The 20162-nt window shown below is 42.7% G+C and overlaps 1 protein-coding gene across 18 annotated transcripts in view; it reads right to left on the bottom strand.

The window, feature by feature from the left end:
* LOC116044632 (peripheral plasma membrane protein CASK-like) overlaps window positions 1–6789 on the bottom strand; it is a 44347-nt gene extending 37558 nt beyond the window's left edge. For 5 of the 18 annotated variants that reach the window (XM_031291985.2, XM_031291988.2, XM_031291993.2 and 2 more), the window contains exon 1: window positions 5828–6785. In XM_031291985.2, the coding sequence (XP_031147845.1) occupies window positions 5828–5892 (65 nt within the window). In that variant the 5' untranslated portion in view covers window positions 5893–6785. Of the gene's footprint in view, window positions 1–5827 lie in introns of all 18 variants that reach the window. The other 13 variants (XM_031291980.2, XM_031291979.2, XM_031291981.2 and 10 more) reach the window with 7 other exon arrangements.
* Window positions 6790–20162: the final 13373 nt, after the last annotated feature.

The following is a 20162-nucleotide window of genomic DNA, read 5'->3' as shown; positions in this document are numbered from 1 at the left end:
CCGGGAACCTGAAATGGTGCCTTTTATTCGTAAATTCTCGTTACACAAACGGCAAATATCCTTTACCGACATGTTGCTTGCTTGCTGAGCTAACGAGCTATGCTTTGCCTGCAGCAGCAGGGGCTTGTGGTTGTATTTTCATATGCTTCGTTGATCTGATTGGTTGATTTGGCCCGTCTATCACCAACATAGGTGGTGATAGACAGATGGTTTATCCAATCAGCTAACCAGTATTTTCGCCCCTTCCCAAAAGTTCTCCAATGGTAAGTTCCCAGATGGATATGCCGAGCAAATGCGAAGCAATCCATCTGGCGGAGTCAGGTTAGTGCATCATATCTTTCGCGATAAACTCTGTTATTGCTTGAGTAATTTCAACATTCCGTTCTGAATTCCGTTCACATGGAGTTACGCTTTTAAACATTTCAGCCAGTGATCCCTGTCAGGTGGTATTTCGCGTACTTGACACACTGGTGTTCGACTCTTTAGCCATGCAACTATTGTACATGGCTTTGTGGTGTTTTTTTTAGGGGTGATCGGTGCTGATACAGGTTAGTAGTGTTGCCCCATGCCGTGAGGTAGCAACGTTAGCAGGGCAGGTTTTGCAACATGGCAAGTTGCTTCCTCTGCAGACTGCTGTCACGTGACCAGTGTAATCGCAGCCTTTGCGGTTAGAAAATCTAATTTTAACATATCACAATTTAATTGCAAATGCAATCAACAGATGATTTTGTGGCAACAGATGCTCTTTTCTCCTCCTCTACATTGCATTCATTGCAGCAGTAAACAAGGAAGTGGCTACTCTAGTATCGATTTATGACCATTTTAAGACGAGAGGAGAACATTTCTTTGTTTGATTATCATTAAGTTATTTGCGCGAGCCAGCAGCCACATTGAACTGCAGGCTGCAGAGCTGTGTCTTGGGCAAGCAAGAGAGAGTGAGAGAGAGCGAGAGAGAGAGAGAGAGAGAGAGAGAGAGAGAGAGAGAGAGAGAGACACACAATGTGTGTTTACAATAACTTCCAAGTAGAAAACTCCTGCGTCCCAAAACAAGGTTGCCATATCTTAACAATTCAAATCACCCAGAAGTGATTTTTCTGTTAGCGCAACGTCCAGGATTCGGTCTATATCGTAATATACTTGACATTACTTTTTTAATGACACAAACATAACTGTCTCTTGGTATCTTCCTCTACAAAATGGGAAGATGACACATTCAATAATGTGATATAATAATAATAATAATAATAATAATAATTACTTTATTGATCCCAGTGGATGCTTGCCAAGCTGGGGGCTTGAACCCTGGGTTTTCTAGCAAAACATTTACATAAATGAGTGAAATGAATACTAGAAAGATACCTTCATATGCAATCCAAAATAGCACAAACACCCACTATGGCCTCCCAAATCACTATGGGATGAATTTGCACCGCTCTGACACAATGACATAATGCTTCACAAAGACAGGATTTACTGCCGACTGCCTTAAACTGCATATAGGTGTACCTAATAAACAGGTAACAGGTGCAAAATCATCCCCAAAGGTTGTGGTTAGTTAAATGTATTAGCTCTGAAACAAGCAATCAATTCAATTGTTAGTTTTATTCAATTTAGTGATTGGTAAATGCAAATTAAAGCAAAACTGCCAAATATTTCCTATTTCTAGCTTGTCTCCATTTTTTTAACTGTAAATTTAATATATTGCAGTTTTGGGTTGTTGGTTGGACAACAAAAGTTATTTGAAGACATTGTGACCTTGTGTTCTGGGAAATTATGATGGCCATTTTACACTATTTTACAGACTAATTGATTTATTATTTAATCAAAAAAGACATTAATAAAATAATTACTTGCGGCCCTAAAATATACTGATAAAATTAGAATGGTACTCTTCACACTGCCATCTGAAAATTATATCAGACTTGAAATATATAAGTGAGAAGATATTCTCTTCTTCTACATGTTGACACATATGATTCACACCTGACACATCAGTGAACATGATAAGGGCTTTATCAAGCTGAAATGGTAATAATACATATTTCCTGAATAATTGTGCCTTATCTATTTTATGCTGTGTAAACCAGCTTGAAGCTAATGAAAACATTTGATAAGTGAAAACTAAAATTTCAATTTACATGCTTAAAGTTTAGACAAACTGAAGCAAATGCTACTAGTGGCTTAACAATTTGGCCTCCCTGCAGAAAAGCATTTTGTGTAAGATTTGTATGCTAAAGACTGCATCTGTTTGGGGAGAAACTATTATTAGACCACTAAAAACTATCAAACAATCAATGAAAATGTAAGATTGAAATGTCGTCCAAGCAATTCAATTATCCAACTCAGAATAAGCCAAAGGGCTGATCACTACATTGGTTTAGAGTGAGTTGCACATCCCAATATCCTTGGCTCTAATGAGTACCCCAGGGCTGAAATAAAGAGCACTGTAACTCCAATGTTGCTTCTCAACAACCTAAGTCCTATTCAAACAGAATCATTACAGACAGAAATGGATTAAATTGCTTCAGCAATTTGCAAACACTTCAACTAGAGCTGAAATCTCCAAAACAGGCCTGTGGTTACTGCATTATGTTCAGACATCACATCATGATCACATATTTACTATGTAAACTACAAACATTAGGAGCCTATTATGAGCAAGGCATGCACTGCCTAGGCCTGTTCAATAGCTTGTGTCATCTTTTACCAGAGTTAATCCAGTCAGAGGTTGAATTGAGACCGGACCTGTTTGATCTTCTTCTATTGAAATAAGTCTAGTATAACCCCAGGGGAGTTGAATGAACATTTACATGCATGAGCTGTAAAATCATACAAGTCCATGTGTCTCTTTATGACCATGCCACACAGACCTATGCAGCTCTTACTGTTGCCATGCAACTATAAGCCCTTACAAATCAGGGGTCTGCCTCTGTCGGTACTTAAGTGTGCATTCAGACAATCAGTGCCTCAAAAAACATCTAAACTTGAAGTTCTATACTATCACAGAGACAGGTTACTTGTAAAAGCTAATCAAGAAGACACTATCAGGAAAATAAGATGTCAACATAAAGTCCATAACTTCATACAAAACACTTTCTTCAAATGAAATTACTAACCGTCTTTCAGTAGAAATCACCCTAAACATGGCTCTCTTTCCAATCCGGGTTTTGAGGAGATGACTACTAATCCCACCCAGCCAGGCTGCTCCTCTCCGACACAAGCCGATCAGCGATAATAATAGACAACTTCTCTGAACAACAATAGAAGTCTGAAGGAAGGATGGACTGGATAATAGGGTTTATGTACAAGTTTGAAAAGAGCTAAGGTCAAAAGTCAGCAAGAGACAATAATACAACAGCACCAAGGCCATCCAATATTGTGGGACAAATCACCATGACAACTCTAACATTATATGGCAGGATGTAAAGGACTAACTAATTACAACAAACTTAGGGATTAGCTCATTTCACCCGCTCTCAATTATAGTATTTTTTTAATTAGTGTGCCCTGATGAGACACTGTTGATGAAACGTTAATCTCAGTGCCAGGTTTTTAAAAATAATTCACCTACACATATTTCATGTTGGTTAGACATTTCTGAACTAACAGATCTGATTTGAAATCTGATTTTCATTGAAGGTGGATGATCATGAAAAAACAAACTAATGAAAGTCTGGAGGAGGTCTTCATTGACATAGTATTGCCAGTCCATTTAACCCAATGATAGGCATAAAACATCATCCTGCCTTCAATCCATTTTGCGTGGAGATAAATCTTGCCATCCCATTATACGCCAAAATGGCCTGGCTTCTGTTTCAAAACATACTTAGGCTAAAATGTAAGAGCAGGAATATTCTCTAACCAGAAAAGATAACATGGAACAGGTTTTTATTATGTTTCCTGTGGCTATAAAGCATTTCCATTACAAATGTTGATTAATTAACATCCTCAGGTTTCAGCTATCTGCCATGTTGTCCACTAACTACAGTAGTGCTAACAGGGAGATGGCAGAGTGCTGCAGTCAATGTCTGCTGGCATTATTTATATCCGTAGCCTCAGGGCCATCCCATTCCCAACTCCACTTGTCTCCATTGATCTGCCTCAGCGTTCCTTCCCCTCCCCTCCCTAGTCAGGGCTGAGGAAAAATGATCCACCCCTTCCTCCTGCAACACATCCCAAGACACCAGGACTCAACACACTTGATCCATCAACTGAGGTTTCACAAAGGAACTGGCAGCATAAGAGGGATTTTCTGGTCTTTTCTGTGACATAAATGTGACATCTCACTTCTTTACTAAAGCTTAAAATATGCTCCAGTCAAACTGTTGTTCACTCTTCTACTGACCGGTCTGGACTGTGTGACCACAACCGCTCGATATAAATTCAAGAAGTATTTGCACATACAGTATTTCTCAGTGGTTGTTTACAGCTGCAAGGAGTACCAAACTGATAGAGGTTACTACATTTTGGCTATAAAATGTAGCCTGGGGGTATTAACCTCTACAAATGTGGTACTCCATGCAAGATAGACATGTATTGCCATGCAGGTTGATAATTACAGAAAATACATTATATAGAAGCTGGCATCTATTATACACCTTATATGGAAACGCTCATCTGAAAGCTGAGGTGGATAAAACACACTATCAAAAGAATTTAAGTATTGCTTGACCCCCACCTTGGGACAAGCAAAGAAAATAAAAATTATTTTTCATCTATCATTTACAATGGCCTGTGGATTCAACTTCCCTTACCACTCTAGTTGATTTGCATTGTCAAATTACACCATACAAACATGTAGATGGTTTGCTTTATTTCCGCACTAACTCTCCCCAGTGGCTCCTTGTATCCTTTACTGGGACTCCAAGGTAGTGGTCCTGGACCAACCATCAATTAGTAACCAAGACAACAGGAAGTCCTAGGATATAGAACAGGGCCTGAGGGTCTGGATAGAGTGTGCCTCTATCCCCTAGAACAAACTTAATGGACCCTCAGATGTCCAGTGAGTGAAGCTTGCAGGGGGGAGGGGACTGACTGGTGGCCCAGGACTGTTATGGGCCTGTCAGCCTTCCCGCCTCACTTCCAGCAGGAGTCAGGAGCCATCTCTGACCACACAGAAGTAACATGCATACTGTGGCAATTTTCATGGCACCTTGAACCTTTGTCTCTCATGATTTAAATGTGCCACTGTCAGTCTCCTGCTTTATATTAAAACATTACATAACCTCACTGTTGTATCAAAAAGCTATGCCTTTTCTGACACCTTCAAATGCAGGTATGGCTACTATCAAAACAGGAGGGTTAGGAGAAGGAAAATCCTGTCTGCAGACATTTTAGACGTGAACCCAGATGTCCTGTGTCTTAAACCAAGCTGCCAGTCTGTCAGCAAGGAATGAGAATTAATTTCTTCACCAACTGCAATAAATGGTATTAACGTAGACATACATTAAGAACTTGGGAGTTTTTTGACTGTACAGTAGCCTTCCTACTGAGTCTTGTAAATTCACTTTCCTGCATGGAGGTCGTCATGTCAGACACATTCTGCAACTCCTAATATATTAGGTAATTATGTGCTTGGAATTGCTTCATAACATACAGTATATGACAATATAAAACAGCTAAATGCACTGCAAATTGAGGAGCGACCCCGCCTCACCCACCCAGTGAACTTTCCCCTTGAAAAACCTGCAGGCCTATAACAACAGTAATTAAGCATCGCCCCTGCAGCTGTGATGTGTGTGGCAAAGGAGTGTATAGAACAACAGATAAAATAATGTAAAACACAGGCAAACAACGGAAGTGGTTAATATCAGTTATTGTTACTTACTTGCCAATCACCTCGCACAGCTCGTAGACATCCTCGAACAGCACGTCATCGTCCGCCATGGTCATTCAGGTAAACGAGGATGCTCTCCTCAAGATATCCCACCCACACAGATTTTGAAACAATCAATTATAACGTGCTTTCTTCGGGTTACTATTATGCAAGACTGCACACTCCTAGTAATTTAAACCCTCCTAATGTCAGTGACAGGAAAATCAGTGGCCACTCAAGAGTCCAAGTTAGCCGGCTAGCCACGTTAGCTGGCGTCCAAGACTGTCACTCCGCGGCCCCACCTTCTCTTGAGCTTCTCTCCCGGTAGCTAGCCAGCGAGCTAGCTAGCTAAATAGTAACCACAGAATAGACCCCAGGGCGTGGAGATTTCCTCGCTCGTTTGCAGAAAAACTCCCCTCTTTGCATGCCTCGGGTTTGTATCTTACTGTTGGGTACTGCCAGACACAAGACTTCCTCAGCAGCATCCACGGACACTTTCCGTACCGACCAATATGCTCCCTTCACCGCAAGCTAATGGGGTTCTCGAAAATGGTTGGCTAGCTGGGTTAATATGAGCTAGTTGTCGATGGAATAACCGGTTGGCTCGCGCCGTTATTGCGCTGTGCACACCCAGTGTATCACAGATGGCTTATCCCACCGAAAACGTAATGTGTCCGGGCTGCAATATGCTTCAGCTTCCCCAGCCCAAATGGAAGACCTTCACGTGCATCTCGACGACTACTCTGTTGCATACACCGCCTGCTTATATTAAAATTATATCGTATTCCAACACAGCCGAGCCTTCGCTCGCCGTTGCTCGCTCCAGTTCCTACGCTGGCTCAGATTCTGGCTGGCTTTGACTGGCTGTTCCTCCAACCACCAGAAATGCCAGGCTCCTCCCTCTATCGTCCAAGAAACTGGTCCGGTCAGAGCCGAAATGGCCTGGGAGAGAAGGCCCAGACTCTAGCGTCGCTCGAGCCAAGATGGTGTACGATTGGGGTCCGATTTAGGCGCAGTTTCCTAATCTCCTCCAACGGTTGCATCCAATGTATCCCGCGCAAGCGTCTACCATCCAAACACCATCACCTTACGTCAGCCTTTCCTCTTGTTATCTCCATCCCTTTAACATGCAGTTTTTTTCCTCAGCGTTGTCTCCTGACAGTAATAACGTAATTCCCACATTATGACTGTCGCGAATAAACAGATGTATTTTCCCATACAGTAGCCTATATAAAAAGGGAAGGTTGCAAATTCCCATTGGTCCTTAGGGACGTTTCTCAGCAAAATGAAATAGGCCTACAGCTTAGTGACTATATTAGTTCATTAATTTGACACTGGCAATGGGATAGTGACAAAGGTGAATAAGGTATTATGACCATCAACTGTATCCACTGGAAATGGTGGTATGATTATCTAGCAAATCTCAAGCATTTTTTCATCAAATGGGTAACATTTTGGCAAAAGGCAAAAAAAGGCTCTGGAGAACCGTGTTAGAGGCGATTAGTGTCTAATAATGTGAGGATTAAGTCGATTTACTTTCATGTAATCTTTCTGCAGGTGCAGGAGTTCATGTGGTGCAGGTAGCAGGTGCAGGGACGCAGGTGGAATTACTTCAGGTGTGGAAGACCATTGACTGTATGCGCTGTAATGTGTTGGTGATGCCCCCTGGAGGTGATGTAAGGAATCGTGTACCTCCTACTGCTACATTTTGGACATCCTTTGAAGTACAGTAGCCTACAATTTCAATTACAACAAAAACTGAATGAAACCAATGAGAACAACTCACTAATATTTTTTGAACAAAGCAGAAAATATGGACAATATCACTTTGTAACTGAACATTATCATGAATATTATGAAATAAAATATGTTTATATATGTTTTTGTGTAAGCACCTAATTCAGAACTTAAGTATGGCCATGGCCAAAACTATTTGTCTGTTTTTTGGGGGGAATTTAACTTTTTCATTATACCTACAAACACTATAATATACATTATAAAATATATTTTACGAAAAAGACCACCAGTTTAACAAAGTAATATGGAATATTGATGACGAGTCAGCCATGCCTTTTCGTAGTGCTCATCAGAGAAAGAAAAAAAAAAGTTTGAGCTGGGAGATAAGCAAATAAGTACCAAAAAGCAACATAAGTTCTCTCAAGCAGGAAGGTGAACTCATCCAGATAGACGGGGATAAACAAAGACATCTGGTGCCACTAGAGTGCGCTGTTCTCTTATGGCACCCTCTGCACTTTCCAGTTTCCATGGCGCTGCATCCCTTCTGCTCACACATCATTGGGTGAAGCCAGCAGCAGCTACCGATAATCCGATTGGCTATTGATGTGGTCATCATACTGTACTAGTGCAGTGCCCGTTGAAAATGTGCCTGTGGTATTGCTGCTTGTAGAATTCTTCAAAACCAAATTGTACCCCAAAATTACTTACAAACCACATATGCAACTCCACTGTATAGCCTAAGTACTACTGACTTACAGTGTAGGCTACTTCTACATCAGAGGAAGACATTGTACTACTGTATTTATCTGACAGAGAACGCTGCAGATTCAGAATGTAATCACAAAATATCACAATGAAAATGTGGAGTAATCAGACATTAGCGTCATGGACTCATGGCAGTGTGCTACCCAACTGGGCCGTTATGAGAGCTAATCAGCACATATCTGCGTTCATCAACCACCAGAACCGGACCGTGTGTGCGCGCGCGCGCGGAGAGAGAGAGAGAGAGAGAGGGAGAGAGGGAGAGAGGGAGAGAGAGAGGGAGAGAGGGAGAGGGAGAGAGAGGGAGAGAGGGAGAGGGAGAGAGAGAGAGAGAGAGACGTTGTGTCATACGATCGTTAATGAATTTAACACTTCAGCAGAGGTGTTCATTTCCATACAGGTTTAGTGGCTTGACGGTTAACGGTGAAGTAGGGGATTTGATTCGTGGGGGTATTTTGGAGACGGTAATGTTATTAGTGTTGTAAGTTAGTAGTAGAATTAATTAACCCGACCCAGGGTGAGTCTGATGAAAACTGATGTGTCTGCCCGGTTCAACTCTGAGATTTTCTCGCATTGCACAGCACTGTGAAGGAATTTTCCGAGATTACGTTATGTTGTGCCAGCTCACAGCAATTTAATACAATAGCAGGAAAAGAGTCCGTCCCCTGCTGTTCTAAAGCGTTCTGCATGTGGCATCTGCGTGTGATGTGTAGGTTACCTTCCCCCCAAAAACGGACACACATACCTCGCTTTATAAGATAGATAGCCTGCATCACGCTCTGTCTGCCACTTGTTGTCTGTAGCTGGTTGTGCTTTGCATGTTTGGGATTCTGAAACGTCCTTAAATTCGGGAATTGTCGTTTGTTTATTCAAAGTCAAAGACAGTCCAAAGTAGAACTAATGTGCAACTTTGCACATTATTGTGGGTCTGAGGTGTATGTCACATTTTAGCTGCCAAAGCTCCGCTGCTTTCTGTCTCTGGTCCTCAGGGTGAGAGGGGGAGAGGGGGAGAGGGGGAGAGGCCAGCGGCTAGAGCCGCAAAAGCCAATGTGTGCTTCTTTTACCTATATATTTGAGGATGTCTTTTGCATTTGTAATCCAAACTTACTCGTGCCCGTACCAGGACACCTGTCAAGTTTAAAATCCATAGGACTATCAGTTCGAGAGATATGCGCATAACACACACACACACACACACAGACAGACGTTCCTGCAATTTATAGATGGATGACTGGATGGAGACACTGGGGTTGACGACGGAACGTTGCGGCAGTGGTTCTGCCCAATGTGGAAGGACCTTGGAGCAGATCTGCTGGGCCATTTCTGTCTCTCTCTGCAGTAACAGTTGAAGTTTTTTGTTTTCCCGTGAACTTCCCCCAAATGGTATATGGAAAGTTGCTGACTTCTGAAATGTCTGTCATTTTTTCGAAATGTTTTGTTTTCCTCGTAAGGGCCACCACACGTCATTTTTACTGGAATAGCTCAGTTGGGAGAGCATTTGACTGAAGATCTAAAGGTCCCTGGTTCAATCCTGGGTTTCAGCAGCACTGGGCCGGTGTTTTGGCCACACATGAATAGAAGTGCTGGTTGGGTTTGTCAATAAATTCCCTATGAGGTTCCGTTGGAACCCATATGTTTTACCACTTGTTGTTTGTTTACTAAATGGATGACTGGACGGAGACATTGTCCACAGGGAACAATGGAGCAGCTCTGCTGGGCCATTTCTGTCTCTCTCTGCAGCAACAGTTGAATTTTTTTGTTTTCCCGTGAACATCCCCCTAATGGTATGTGGAAAGTTGCTGTTTTCTGCAATGTCTGTCATTTTTTTCAAGTGTTTTCTTTTCTGCCTGATGGGCACCAAATGTTATGTTTTTGTGCTGAAATAGCTGAGTTGGGAGAGCGTTAGACTGAAGATTGAAAGGTCCCTGGTTCAATCCTGGGTTTCAGCAGCATTGGACCAGTGTTTTAGGAGACACATGGTTCGAAATGCTGGTTGGGTGTGTAACTACATTCCCTATGATGTTCCGTTGGAACCCAAGCTTTTTACCGTTGGTTGTTTGTTTGCTAAATGGATGACTGGACGGAGACACTGTCCACAGGGGGTAGATGACGGAACTTTGCGGCAGTGGTTCTGCCCGATGTGGAAGGACCTTGGAGCAGCTCTGCTGGGCCATTTCTGTCTCTCTCTGCAGCAGCAGGTAACGTTTTGTGTTATTCCCACGAACATACCCCCAATGGTATGTGGAAAGTTGCTGACTTCTGAAATGAATGTCATTTTTTCAAGATGTTTTGTCTTCCTGTTAACGGCCACCGCGTTCGATGGTTTGTGCCGAAATAGCTGAGTTGGGAGAGCGTTAGACTGAAGATCTAAAGGTATCTGGTTCAATCCTGGGTTTCGGTGTCATTGGACCGGTGTTTTAGGAGATGCATGGTTAGAAATGCTGGTTGGGTGTGTTTTCCTCATAACAGCCACAACATCCTGTGCTTTATGCTGAAATAGCTCAGTTGGGAGAGCATTTGACTGAAGATCTAAAGGTACTTGGTTCAATCCTGGGTTTCAGCAGCAGTGAACCAGTGTTATGGCGACACATGGTTGGAAGTGCTGGTTCAGTTTGTCATTAAATTCCCTATGAGGTTCCGTTGGAACCCATATGTTTCACCATTGGCTGTTTGTTTACTAAATGGATGACTGGGTCCTGTTTCACAAAAGCAGAATATATAAATCCAGGATAACTGATAAAGCGAGGCTTGACCTAGTGTAATCTGAGCATCCTGGCTTGGTGTGTTTCACGAAGGCCAAGCCAGGCTGAGGAGGAGCGACTAGGTCGAGCCAGGCTGAAGTAATTCAGATAGATGCGCGTCCACGGCTTTCCTCAAAAGACCGCAAGGTCGATCACAGATTTACTGATGCCAAAATGGAGAATACGCATTGTACATACTTTATACAGAGTGAGCAGCAGCTTCTTGTGGAAGTATGATGACGTGAAACACATTATTTGTATAAAAAGAAAAGAAACACGGCCGCTGTAATGAAACAGCGAGAGAAAGCGTAGCAGACGATCACGGACCGACTGAATGCGTAAGTAGCCTAAATATATACATTAACTGACCGCTGCTCTGAACTGAAACCGTCATAATCATTCCATTCAAGGATTAGGCTACTAATCATTTGCACAAATTAACAGTTGTACTCTTTGCCTTAAAAGTAAGCAGAAGATAATGTTACTCTGTAAATTTACCATGAAGATCAATTTTCTACAACGCTAGAATATGATGCGTAAATATCTCTTTCACTCTGTTCCTCCCTCTCTCTCATGGGCTAAAATATAAATTTCCTAAGTCATATTAACTTCCACTGCTCGCTTTTAATGCAAAGTGTACAACTGTTCGTTTTTGCAGATGACAGTGACTCATTGAATGGTTTCAGTTAAGAGCAGTAGTTCATAAATGTATATTTTTAGACTATCATTCAGTCGGTCCGCTATTATCTGCCACGCTTTTTCTCGTGTTTTTTTATTTTTTATTTTTTATAGAGGACGAGTTTCCTTCTCTACATATTATATGCCTTGCTCCCTTGTGGACATAGAAAATAAAGACACTGAAGAAACTGGACTCTAAAATCTAGAAACTATAAAGATAATTAAGTGATAAATTCCATGCACACTGTAAACATAAATAGAACAGAGTATATTCATCAGTTATCCCTAAGGACCTTGGAGCAGCTCTGCTTGGCCATTTCTGTCTCTCTCTGCAGCAACAGTTGAAGTTTTTTGTTTTCCCGTGAACATCCCCCTAATGGTATGTGGAAAGTTGCTGTTTTCTGCAATGTCTGTCATTTTTTTCAAGTATTTTCTTTTCTGCCTGACGGGCACCAAATTTTAAGCTTTTGTGCTGAAATAGCTGAGTTGGGAGAGCGTTAGACTGAAGATTGAAAGGTCCTTGGTTCAATCCTGGGTTTCAGCAGCATTGGACCAGTGTTTTAGGAGACACATGGTTCGAAATGCTGGTTGGGTGTGTAACTACATTCCCTATGATGTTCCGTTGGAACCCAAGCTTTTTACCGTTGGTTGTTTGTTTGCTAAATGGATGACTGGACGGAGACACTGTCCACAGGGGGTAGATGACGGAACTTTGCGGCAGTGGTCCTGCCCGATGTGGAAGGACCTTGGAGCAGCTCTGCTGGGCCATTTCTGTCTCTCTCTGCAGCAGCAGGTAACGTTTTGTGTTATTCCCACGAACATGCCCCCAATGGTATGTGGAAAGTTGCTGACTTCTGAAATGAATGTCATTTTTTCAAGATGTTTTGTCTTCCTGTTAACGGCCACCGCGTTCGATGGTTTGTGCCGAAATAGCTGAGTTGGGAGAGCGTTAGACTGAAGATCTAAAGGTATCTGGTTCAATCCTGGGTTTCGGTGTCATTGGACCGGTGTTTTAGGAGATGCATGGTTAGAAATGCTGGTTGGGTGTGTTTTCCTCATAACAGCCACAACATCCTGTGCTTTATGCTGAAATAGCTCAGTTGGGAGAGCATTTGACTGAAGATCTAAAGGTACCTGGTTCAATCCTGGGTTTCAGCAGCAGTGAACCAGTGTTATGGCGACACATGGTTGGAAGTGCTGGTTCAGTTTGTCATTAAATTCCCTATGAGGTTCCGTTGGAACCCATATGTTTCACCATTGGCTGTTTGTTTACTAAATGGATGACTGGGTCCTGTTTCACAAAAGCAGAATATATAAATCCAGGATAACTGATAAAGCGAGGCTTGACCTAGTGTAATCTGAGCATCCTGGCTTGGTGTGTTTCACGAAGGCCAAGCCAGGCTGAGGAGGAGCGACTAGGTCGAGCCAGGCTGAAGTAATTCAGATAGATGCGCGTCCACGGCTTTCCTCAAAAGACCGCAAGGTCGATCACAGATTTACTGATGCCAAAATGGAGAATACGCATTGTACATACTTTATACAGAGTGAGCAGCAGCTTCTTGTGGAAGTATGATGACGTGAAACACATTATTTGTATAAAAAGAAAAGAAACACGGCCGCTGTAATGAAACAGCGAGAGAAAGCGTAGCAGACGATCACGGACCGACTGAATGCGTAAGTAGCCTAAATATATACATTAACTGACCGCTGCTCTGAACTGAAACCGTCATAATCATTCCATTCAAGGATTAGGCTACTAATCATTTGCACAAATTAACAGTTGTACTCTTTGCCTTAAAAGTAAGCAGAAGATAATGTTACTCTGTAAATTTACCATGAAGATCAATTTTCTACAACGCTAGAATATGATGCGTAAATATCTCTTTCACTCTGTTCCTCCCTCTCTCTCATGGGCTAAAATATAAATTTCCTAAGTCATATTAACTTCCACTGCTCGCTTTTAATGCAAAGTGTACAACTGTTCGTTTTTGCAGATGACAGTGACTCATTGAATGGTTTCAGTTAAGAGCAGTAGTTCATAAATGTATATTTTTAGACTATCATTCAGTCGGTCCGCTATTATCTGCCACGCTTTTTCTCGTGTTTTTTTATTTTTTATTTTTTATAGAGGACGAGTTTCCTTCTCTACATATTATATGCCTTGCTCCCTTGTGGACATAGAAAATAAAGACACTGAAGAAACTGGACTCTAAAATCTAGAAACTATAAAGATAATTAAGTGATAAATTCCATGCACACTGTAAACATAAATAGAACAGAGTATATTCATCAGTTATCCCTAAGGACCTTGGAGCAGCTCTGCTTGGCCATTTCTGTCTCTCTCTGCAGCAACAGTTGAAGTTTTTTGTTTTCCCGTGAACATCCCCCTAATGGTATGTGGAAAGTTGCTGTTTTCTGCAATGTCTGTCATTTTTTTCAAGTATTTTCTTTTCTGCCTGACGGGCACCAAATTTTAAGCTTTTGTGCTGAAATAGCTGAGTTGGGAGAGCGTTAGACTGAAGATTGAAAGGTCCTTGGTTCAATCCTGGGTTTCAGCAGCATTGGACCAGTGTTTTAGGAGACACATGGTTCGAAATGCTGGTTGGGTGTGTAACTACATTCCCTATGATGTTCCGTTGGAACCCAAGCTTTTTACCGTTGGTTGTTTGTTTGCTAAATGGATGACTGGACGGAGACACTGTCCACAGGGGGTAGATGACGGAACTTTGCGGCAGTGGTCCTGCCCGATGTGGAAGGACCTTGGAGCAGCTCTGCTGGGCCATTTCTGTCTCTCTCTGCAGCAGCAGGTAACGTTTTGTGTTATTCCCACGAACATGCCCCCAATGGTATGTGGAAAGTTGCTGACTTCTGAAATGAATGTCATTTTTTCAAGATGTTTTGTCTTCCTGTTAACGGCCACCGCGTTCGATGGTTTGTGCCGAAATAGCTGAGTTGGGAGAGCGTTAGACTGAAGATCTAAAGGTATCTGGTTCAATCCTGGGTTTCGGTGTCATTGGACCGGTGTTTTAGGAGATGCATGGTTAGAAATGCTGGTTGGGTGTGTTTTCCTCATAACAGCCACAACATCCTGTGCTTTATGCTGAAATAGCTCAGTTGGGAGAGCATTTGACTGAAGATCTAAAGGTACCTGGTTCAATCCTGGGTTTCGGCGTCATTGGACCGGTGTTTTGGCGACACATGGTTAGATGTGCTGGTCGGGTTTGTCAATAAATTCCCTATGAGGTTCCGTTGGAACCCATGTGTTTTACCACTTGTTGATTGTTTACTAAATGGATGACTGGACGGAGACATTGTCCACAGGGAGTTGATATTGGAACGTTGCGGCAGTGGTTCTGCCCAATGTGGAAGGACCTTGGAGCAGCTCTGCTGGGCCATTTCTGTCTCTCTCTGCAGCAACAGTTGAAGTTTTTTGTTTTCCCGTGAACATCCCCCTAATGGTATGTGGAAAGTTGCTGTTTTCTGCAACGTCTGTCATTTTTTTCCAAGTATTTTCTTTTCTGCCTGACGGGCACCAAATTTTAAGCTTTTGTGCCGAAATAGCTGAGTTGGGAGAGCGTTAGACTGAAGATTGAAAGGTCCCTGGTTCAATACCGGGTTTTGGCAGCATTGTACCAGTGTTTTAGGAGACATGGTTAGAAATGCTGGTTGGGTGTGTTTTCCTCTTAACGTCCACAACATACTGTGCCTTATGCTGAAATAGCTCAGTTGGGAGAGCATTTGACTGAAGATTTAAAGGTTCCTGGTTCAATCCTGGGTTTTGGCAGCATTGAACAAGTGTTTTGGCAACACATGGTTGCAAGTGCTGGTTCAGTTTGTCATTAAATTCCCTATGAGGTTCCATTGGAACCCATATGTCTCACCATTGTCACCATGTCATTTTTTCAAGATGTTTTGTCATCCTCGTAACAGCCACCGTGTTTGATGATTCGTGCCGAAATAGCTGAGTTGGGAGAGCGTTAGACTGAAGACCTAAAGATTCCTGGTTCAATCCTGGGTTTCGGCGTCATTGGACCAGTGTTTTAGGAGATGCATGGTTAGAAATGCTGGTTGGGTGTGTTTTCCTCCTAACGGCCACAACATCCTGTGCTTTGTGCTGAAATAGCTCAGTTGGGAGAGCGTTAGACTGAAGATCTAAAGGTCCCTTCTTCCATCCTGGATTTCAGCAGCATTGGGTCGGTGTTTTGGCGACACATGGTTAGAAGTGCTGGTTGGGTGTGTAACTACATTCCCTATGATGTTCCGTTGGAAACCATATGTTTCACCATTGGTTGTTTGTTTACTAAATGGATGACTGGATGGAGACACTGTCCACAGGGGGTTGATGACGGAACTTTGCGGCAGTGGTTCTGCCCGATGTGGAAGGACCTTGGAGCAGATCTGCTTGGCCATTTCTGTCTCTCTCTGCAGCAGCAGGTAACTTTTTGTGTTATTCCCAATAACATGCCCCCAATGGTTTGTGGAATGTTGCTGACTTCTGAAATGAATGTCATTTTTTCAAGATGTTTTGTCTTCCTGGTAACGGCCACCACATTCAATGTTTTGTGCCAAAATAGCTCCATTGGAAGAGCGTTAGGTTGAAAATCTAAAGGTCCATGGTTCAATCCTGGGTTTCGGCAGCATTGAACCAGTGTTATGGCGACACATGGTTGGAAGTGCTGGTTCAGTTTGTCATTAAATTCCCTATGAGGTTCCGTTGGAACCCATATGTTTCACCATTGGCTGTTTGTTTACTAAATGGATGACTGGGTCCTGTTTCACAAAAGCAGAATATATAAATCCAGGATAACTGATAAAGCGAGGCTTGACCTAGTGTAATCTGAGCATCCTGGCTTGGTGTGTTTCACGAAGGCCAAGCCAGGCTGAGGAGGAGCGACTAGGTCGAGCCAGGCTGAAGTAATTCAGATAGATGCGCGTCCACGGCTTTCCTCAAAAGACCGCAAGGTCGATCACAGATTTACTGATGCCAAAATGGAGAATACGCATTGTACATACTTTATACAGAGTGAGCAGCAGCTTCTTGTGGAAGTATGATGACGTGAAACACATTATTTGTATAAAAAGAAAAGAAACACGGCCGCTGTAATGAAACAGCGAGAGAAAGCGTAGCAGACGATCACGGACCGACTGAATGCGTAAGTAGCCTAAATATATACATTAACTGACCGCTGCTCTGAACTGAAACCGTCATAATCATTCCATTCAAGGATTAGGCTACTAATCATTTGCACAAATTAACAGTTGTACTCTTTGCCTTAAAAGTAAGCAGAAGATAATGTTACTCTGTAAATTTACCATGAAGATCAATTTTCTACAACGCTAGAATATGATGCGTAAATATCTCTTTCACTCTGTTCCTCCCTCTCTCTCATGGGCTAAAATATAAATTTCCTAAGTCATATTAACTTCCACTGCTCGCTTTTAATGCAAAGTGTACAACTGTTCGTTTTTGCAGATGACAGTGACTCATTGAATGGTTTCAGTTAAGAGCAGTAGTTCATAAATGTATATTTTTAGACTATCATTCAGTCGGTCCGCTATTATCTGCCACGCTTTTTCTCGTGTTTTTTTATTTTTTATTTTTTATAGAGGACGATTTTCCTTCTCTACATATTATATGCCTTGCTCCCTTGTGGACATAGAAAATAAAGACACTGAAGAAACTGGACTCTAAAATCTAGAAACTATAAAGATAATTAAGTGATAAATTCCATGCACACTGTAAACATAAATAGAACAGAGTATATTCATCAGTTATCCCTAAGGACCTTGGAGCAGCTCTGCTTGGCCATTTCTGTCTCTCTCTGCAGCAACAGTTGAAGTTTTTTGTTTTCCCGTGAACATCCCCCTAATGGTATGTGGAAAGTTGCTGTTTTCTGCAATGTCTGTCATTTTTTTCAAGTATTTTCTTTTCTGCCTGACGGGCACCAAATTTTAAGCTTTTGTGCTGAAATAGCTGAGTTGGGAGAGCGTTAGACTGAAGATTGAAAGGTCCTTGGTTCAATCCTGGGTTTCAGCAGCATTGGACCAGTGTTTTAGGAGACACATGGTTCGAAATGCTGGTTGGGTGTGTAACTACATTCCCTATGATGTTCCGTTGGAACCCAAGCTTTTTACCGTTGGTTGTTTGTTTGCTAAATGGATGACTGGACGGAGACACTGTCCACAGGGGGTAGATGACGGAACTTTGCGGCAGTGGTCCTGCCCGATGTGGAAGGACCTTGGAGCAGCTCTGCTGGGCCATTTCTGTCTCTCTCTGCAGCAGCAGGTAACGTTTTGTGTTATTCCCACGAACATGCCCCCAATGGTATGTGGAAAGTTGCTGACTTCTGAAATGAATGTCATTTTTTCAAGATGTTTTGTCTTCCTGTTAACGGCCACCGCGTTCGATGGTTTGTGCCGAAATAGCTGAGTTGGGAGAGCGTTAGACTGAAGATCTAAAGGTATCTGGTTCAATCCTGGGTTTCGGTGTCATTGGACCGGTGTTTTAGGAGATGCATGGTTAGAAATGCTGGTTGGGTGTGTTTTCCTCATAACAGCCACAACATCCTGTGCTTTATGCTGAAATAGCTCAGTTGGGAGAGCATTTGACTGAAGATCTAAAGGTACCTGGTTCAATCCTGGGTTTCGGCGTCATTGGACCGGTGTTTTGGCGACACATGGTTAGATGTGCTGGTCGGGTTTGTCAATAAATTCCCTATGAGGTTCCGTTGGAGCCCATGTGTTTTACCACTTGTTGATTGTTTACTAAATGGATGACTGGACGGAGACATTGTCCACAGGGAGTTGATATTGGAACGTTGCGGCAGTGGTTCTGCCCAATGTGGAAGGACCTTGGAGCAGCTCTGCTGGGCCATTTCTGTCTCTCTCTGCAGCAACAGTTGAAGTTTTTTGTTTTCCCGTGAACATCCCCCTAATGGTATGTGGAAAGTTGCTGTTTTCTGCAACGTCTGTCATTTTTTTCCAAGTATTTTCTTTTCTGCCTGACGGGCACCAAATTTTAAGCTTTTGTGCCGAAATAGCTGAGTTGGGAGAGCGTTAGACTGAAGATTGAAAGGTCCCTGGTTCAATACCGGGTTTTGGCAGCATTGTACCAGTGTTTTAGGAGACATGGTTAGAAATGCTGGTTGGGTGTGTTTTCCTCTTAACGTCCACAACATACTGTGCCTTATGCTGAAATAGCTCAGTTGGGAGAGCATTTGACTGAAGATTTAAAGGTTCCTGGTTCAATCCTGGGTTTTGGCAGCATTGAACAAGTGTTTTGGCAACACATGGTTGCAAGTGCTGGTTCAGTTTGTCATTAAATTCCCTATGAGGTTCCATTGGAACCCATATGTCTCACCATTGTCACCATGTCATTTTTTCAAGATGTTTTGTCATCCTCGTAACAGCCACCGTGTTTGATGATTCGTGCCGAAATAGCTGAGTTGGGAGAGCGTTAGACTGAAGACCTAAAGATTCCTGGTTCAATCCTGGGTTTCGGCGTCATTGGACCAGTGTTTTAGGAGATGCATGGTTAGAAATGCTGGTTGGGTGTGTTTTCCTCCTAACGGCCACAACATCCTGTGCTTTGTGCTGAAATAGCTCAGTTGGGAGAGCGTTAGACTGAAGATCTAAAGGTCCCTTCTTCCATCCTGGATTTCAGCAGCATTGGGTCGGTGTTTTGGCGACACATGGTTAGAAGTGCTGGTTGGGTGTGTAACTACATTCCCTATGATGTTCCGTTGGAAACCATATGTTTCACCATTGGTTGTTTGTTTACTAAATGGATGACTGGATGGAGACACTGTCCACAGGGGGTTGATGACGGAACTTTGCGGCAGTGGTTCTGCCCGATGTGGAAGGACCTTGGAGCAGATCTGCTTGGCCATTTCTGTCTCTCTCTGCAGCAGCAGGTAACTTTTTGTGTTATTCCCAATAACATGCCCCCAATGGTTTGTGGAATGTTGCTGACTTCTGAAATGAATGTCATTTTTTCAAGATGTTTTGTCTTCCTGGTAACGGCCACCACATTCAATGTTTTGTGCCAAAATAGCTCCATTGGAAGAGCGTTAGGTTGAAAATCTAAAGGTCCATGGTTCAATCCTGGGTTTCGGCAGCATTGAACCAGTGTTATGGCGACACATGGTTGGAAGTGCTGGTTCAGTTTGTCATTAAATTCCCTATGAGGTTCCGTTGGAACCCATATGTTTCACCATTGGCTGTTTGTTTACTAAATGGATGACTGGGTCCTGTTTCACAAAAGCAGAATATATAAATCCAGGATAACTGATAAAGCGAGGCTTGACCTAGTGTAATCTGAGCATCCTGGCTTGGTGTGTTTCACGAAGGCCAAGCCAGGCTGAGGAGGAGCGACTAGGTCGAGCCAGGCTGAAGTAATTCAGATAGATGCGCGTCCACGGCTTTCCTCA

This window comes from Sander lucioperca, chromosome 24, assembly GCF_008315115.2.
Source record: "Sander lucioperca isolate FBNREF2018 chromosome 24, SLUC_FBN_1.2, whole genome shotgun sequence".
NCBI classification, from domain to species: domain Eukaryota; kingdom Metazoa; phylum Chordata; class Actinopteri; order Perciformes; family Percidae; genus Sander; species Sander lucioperca.
This window is presented reverse-complemented; position numbering and strand designations above follow the sequence as displayed.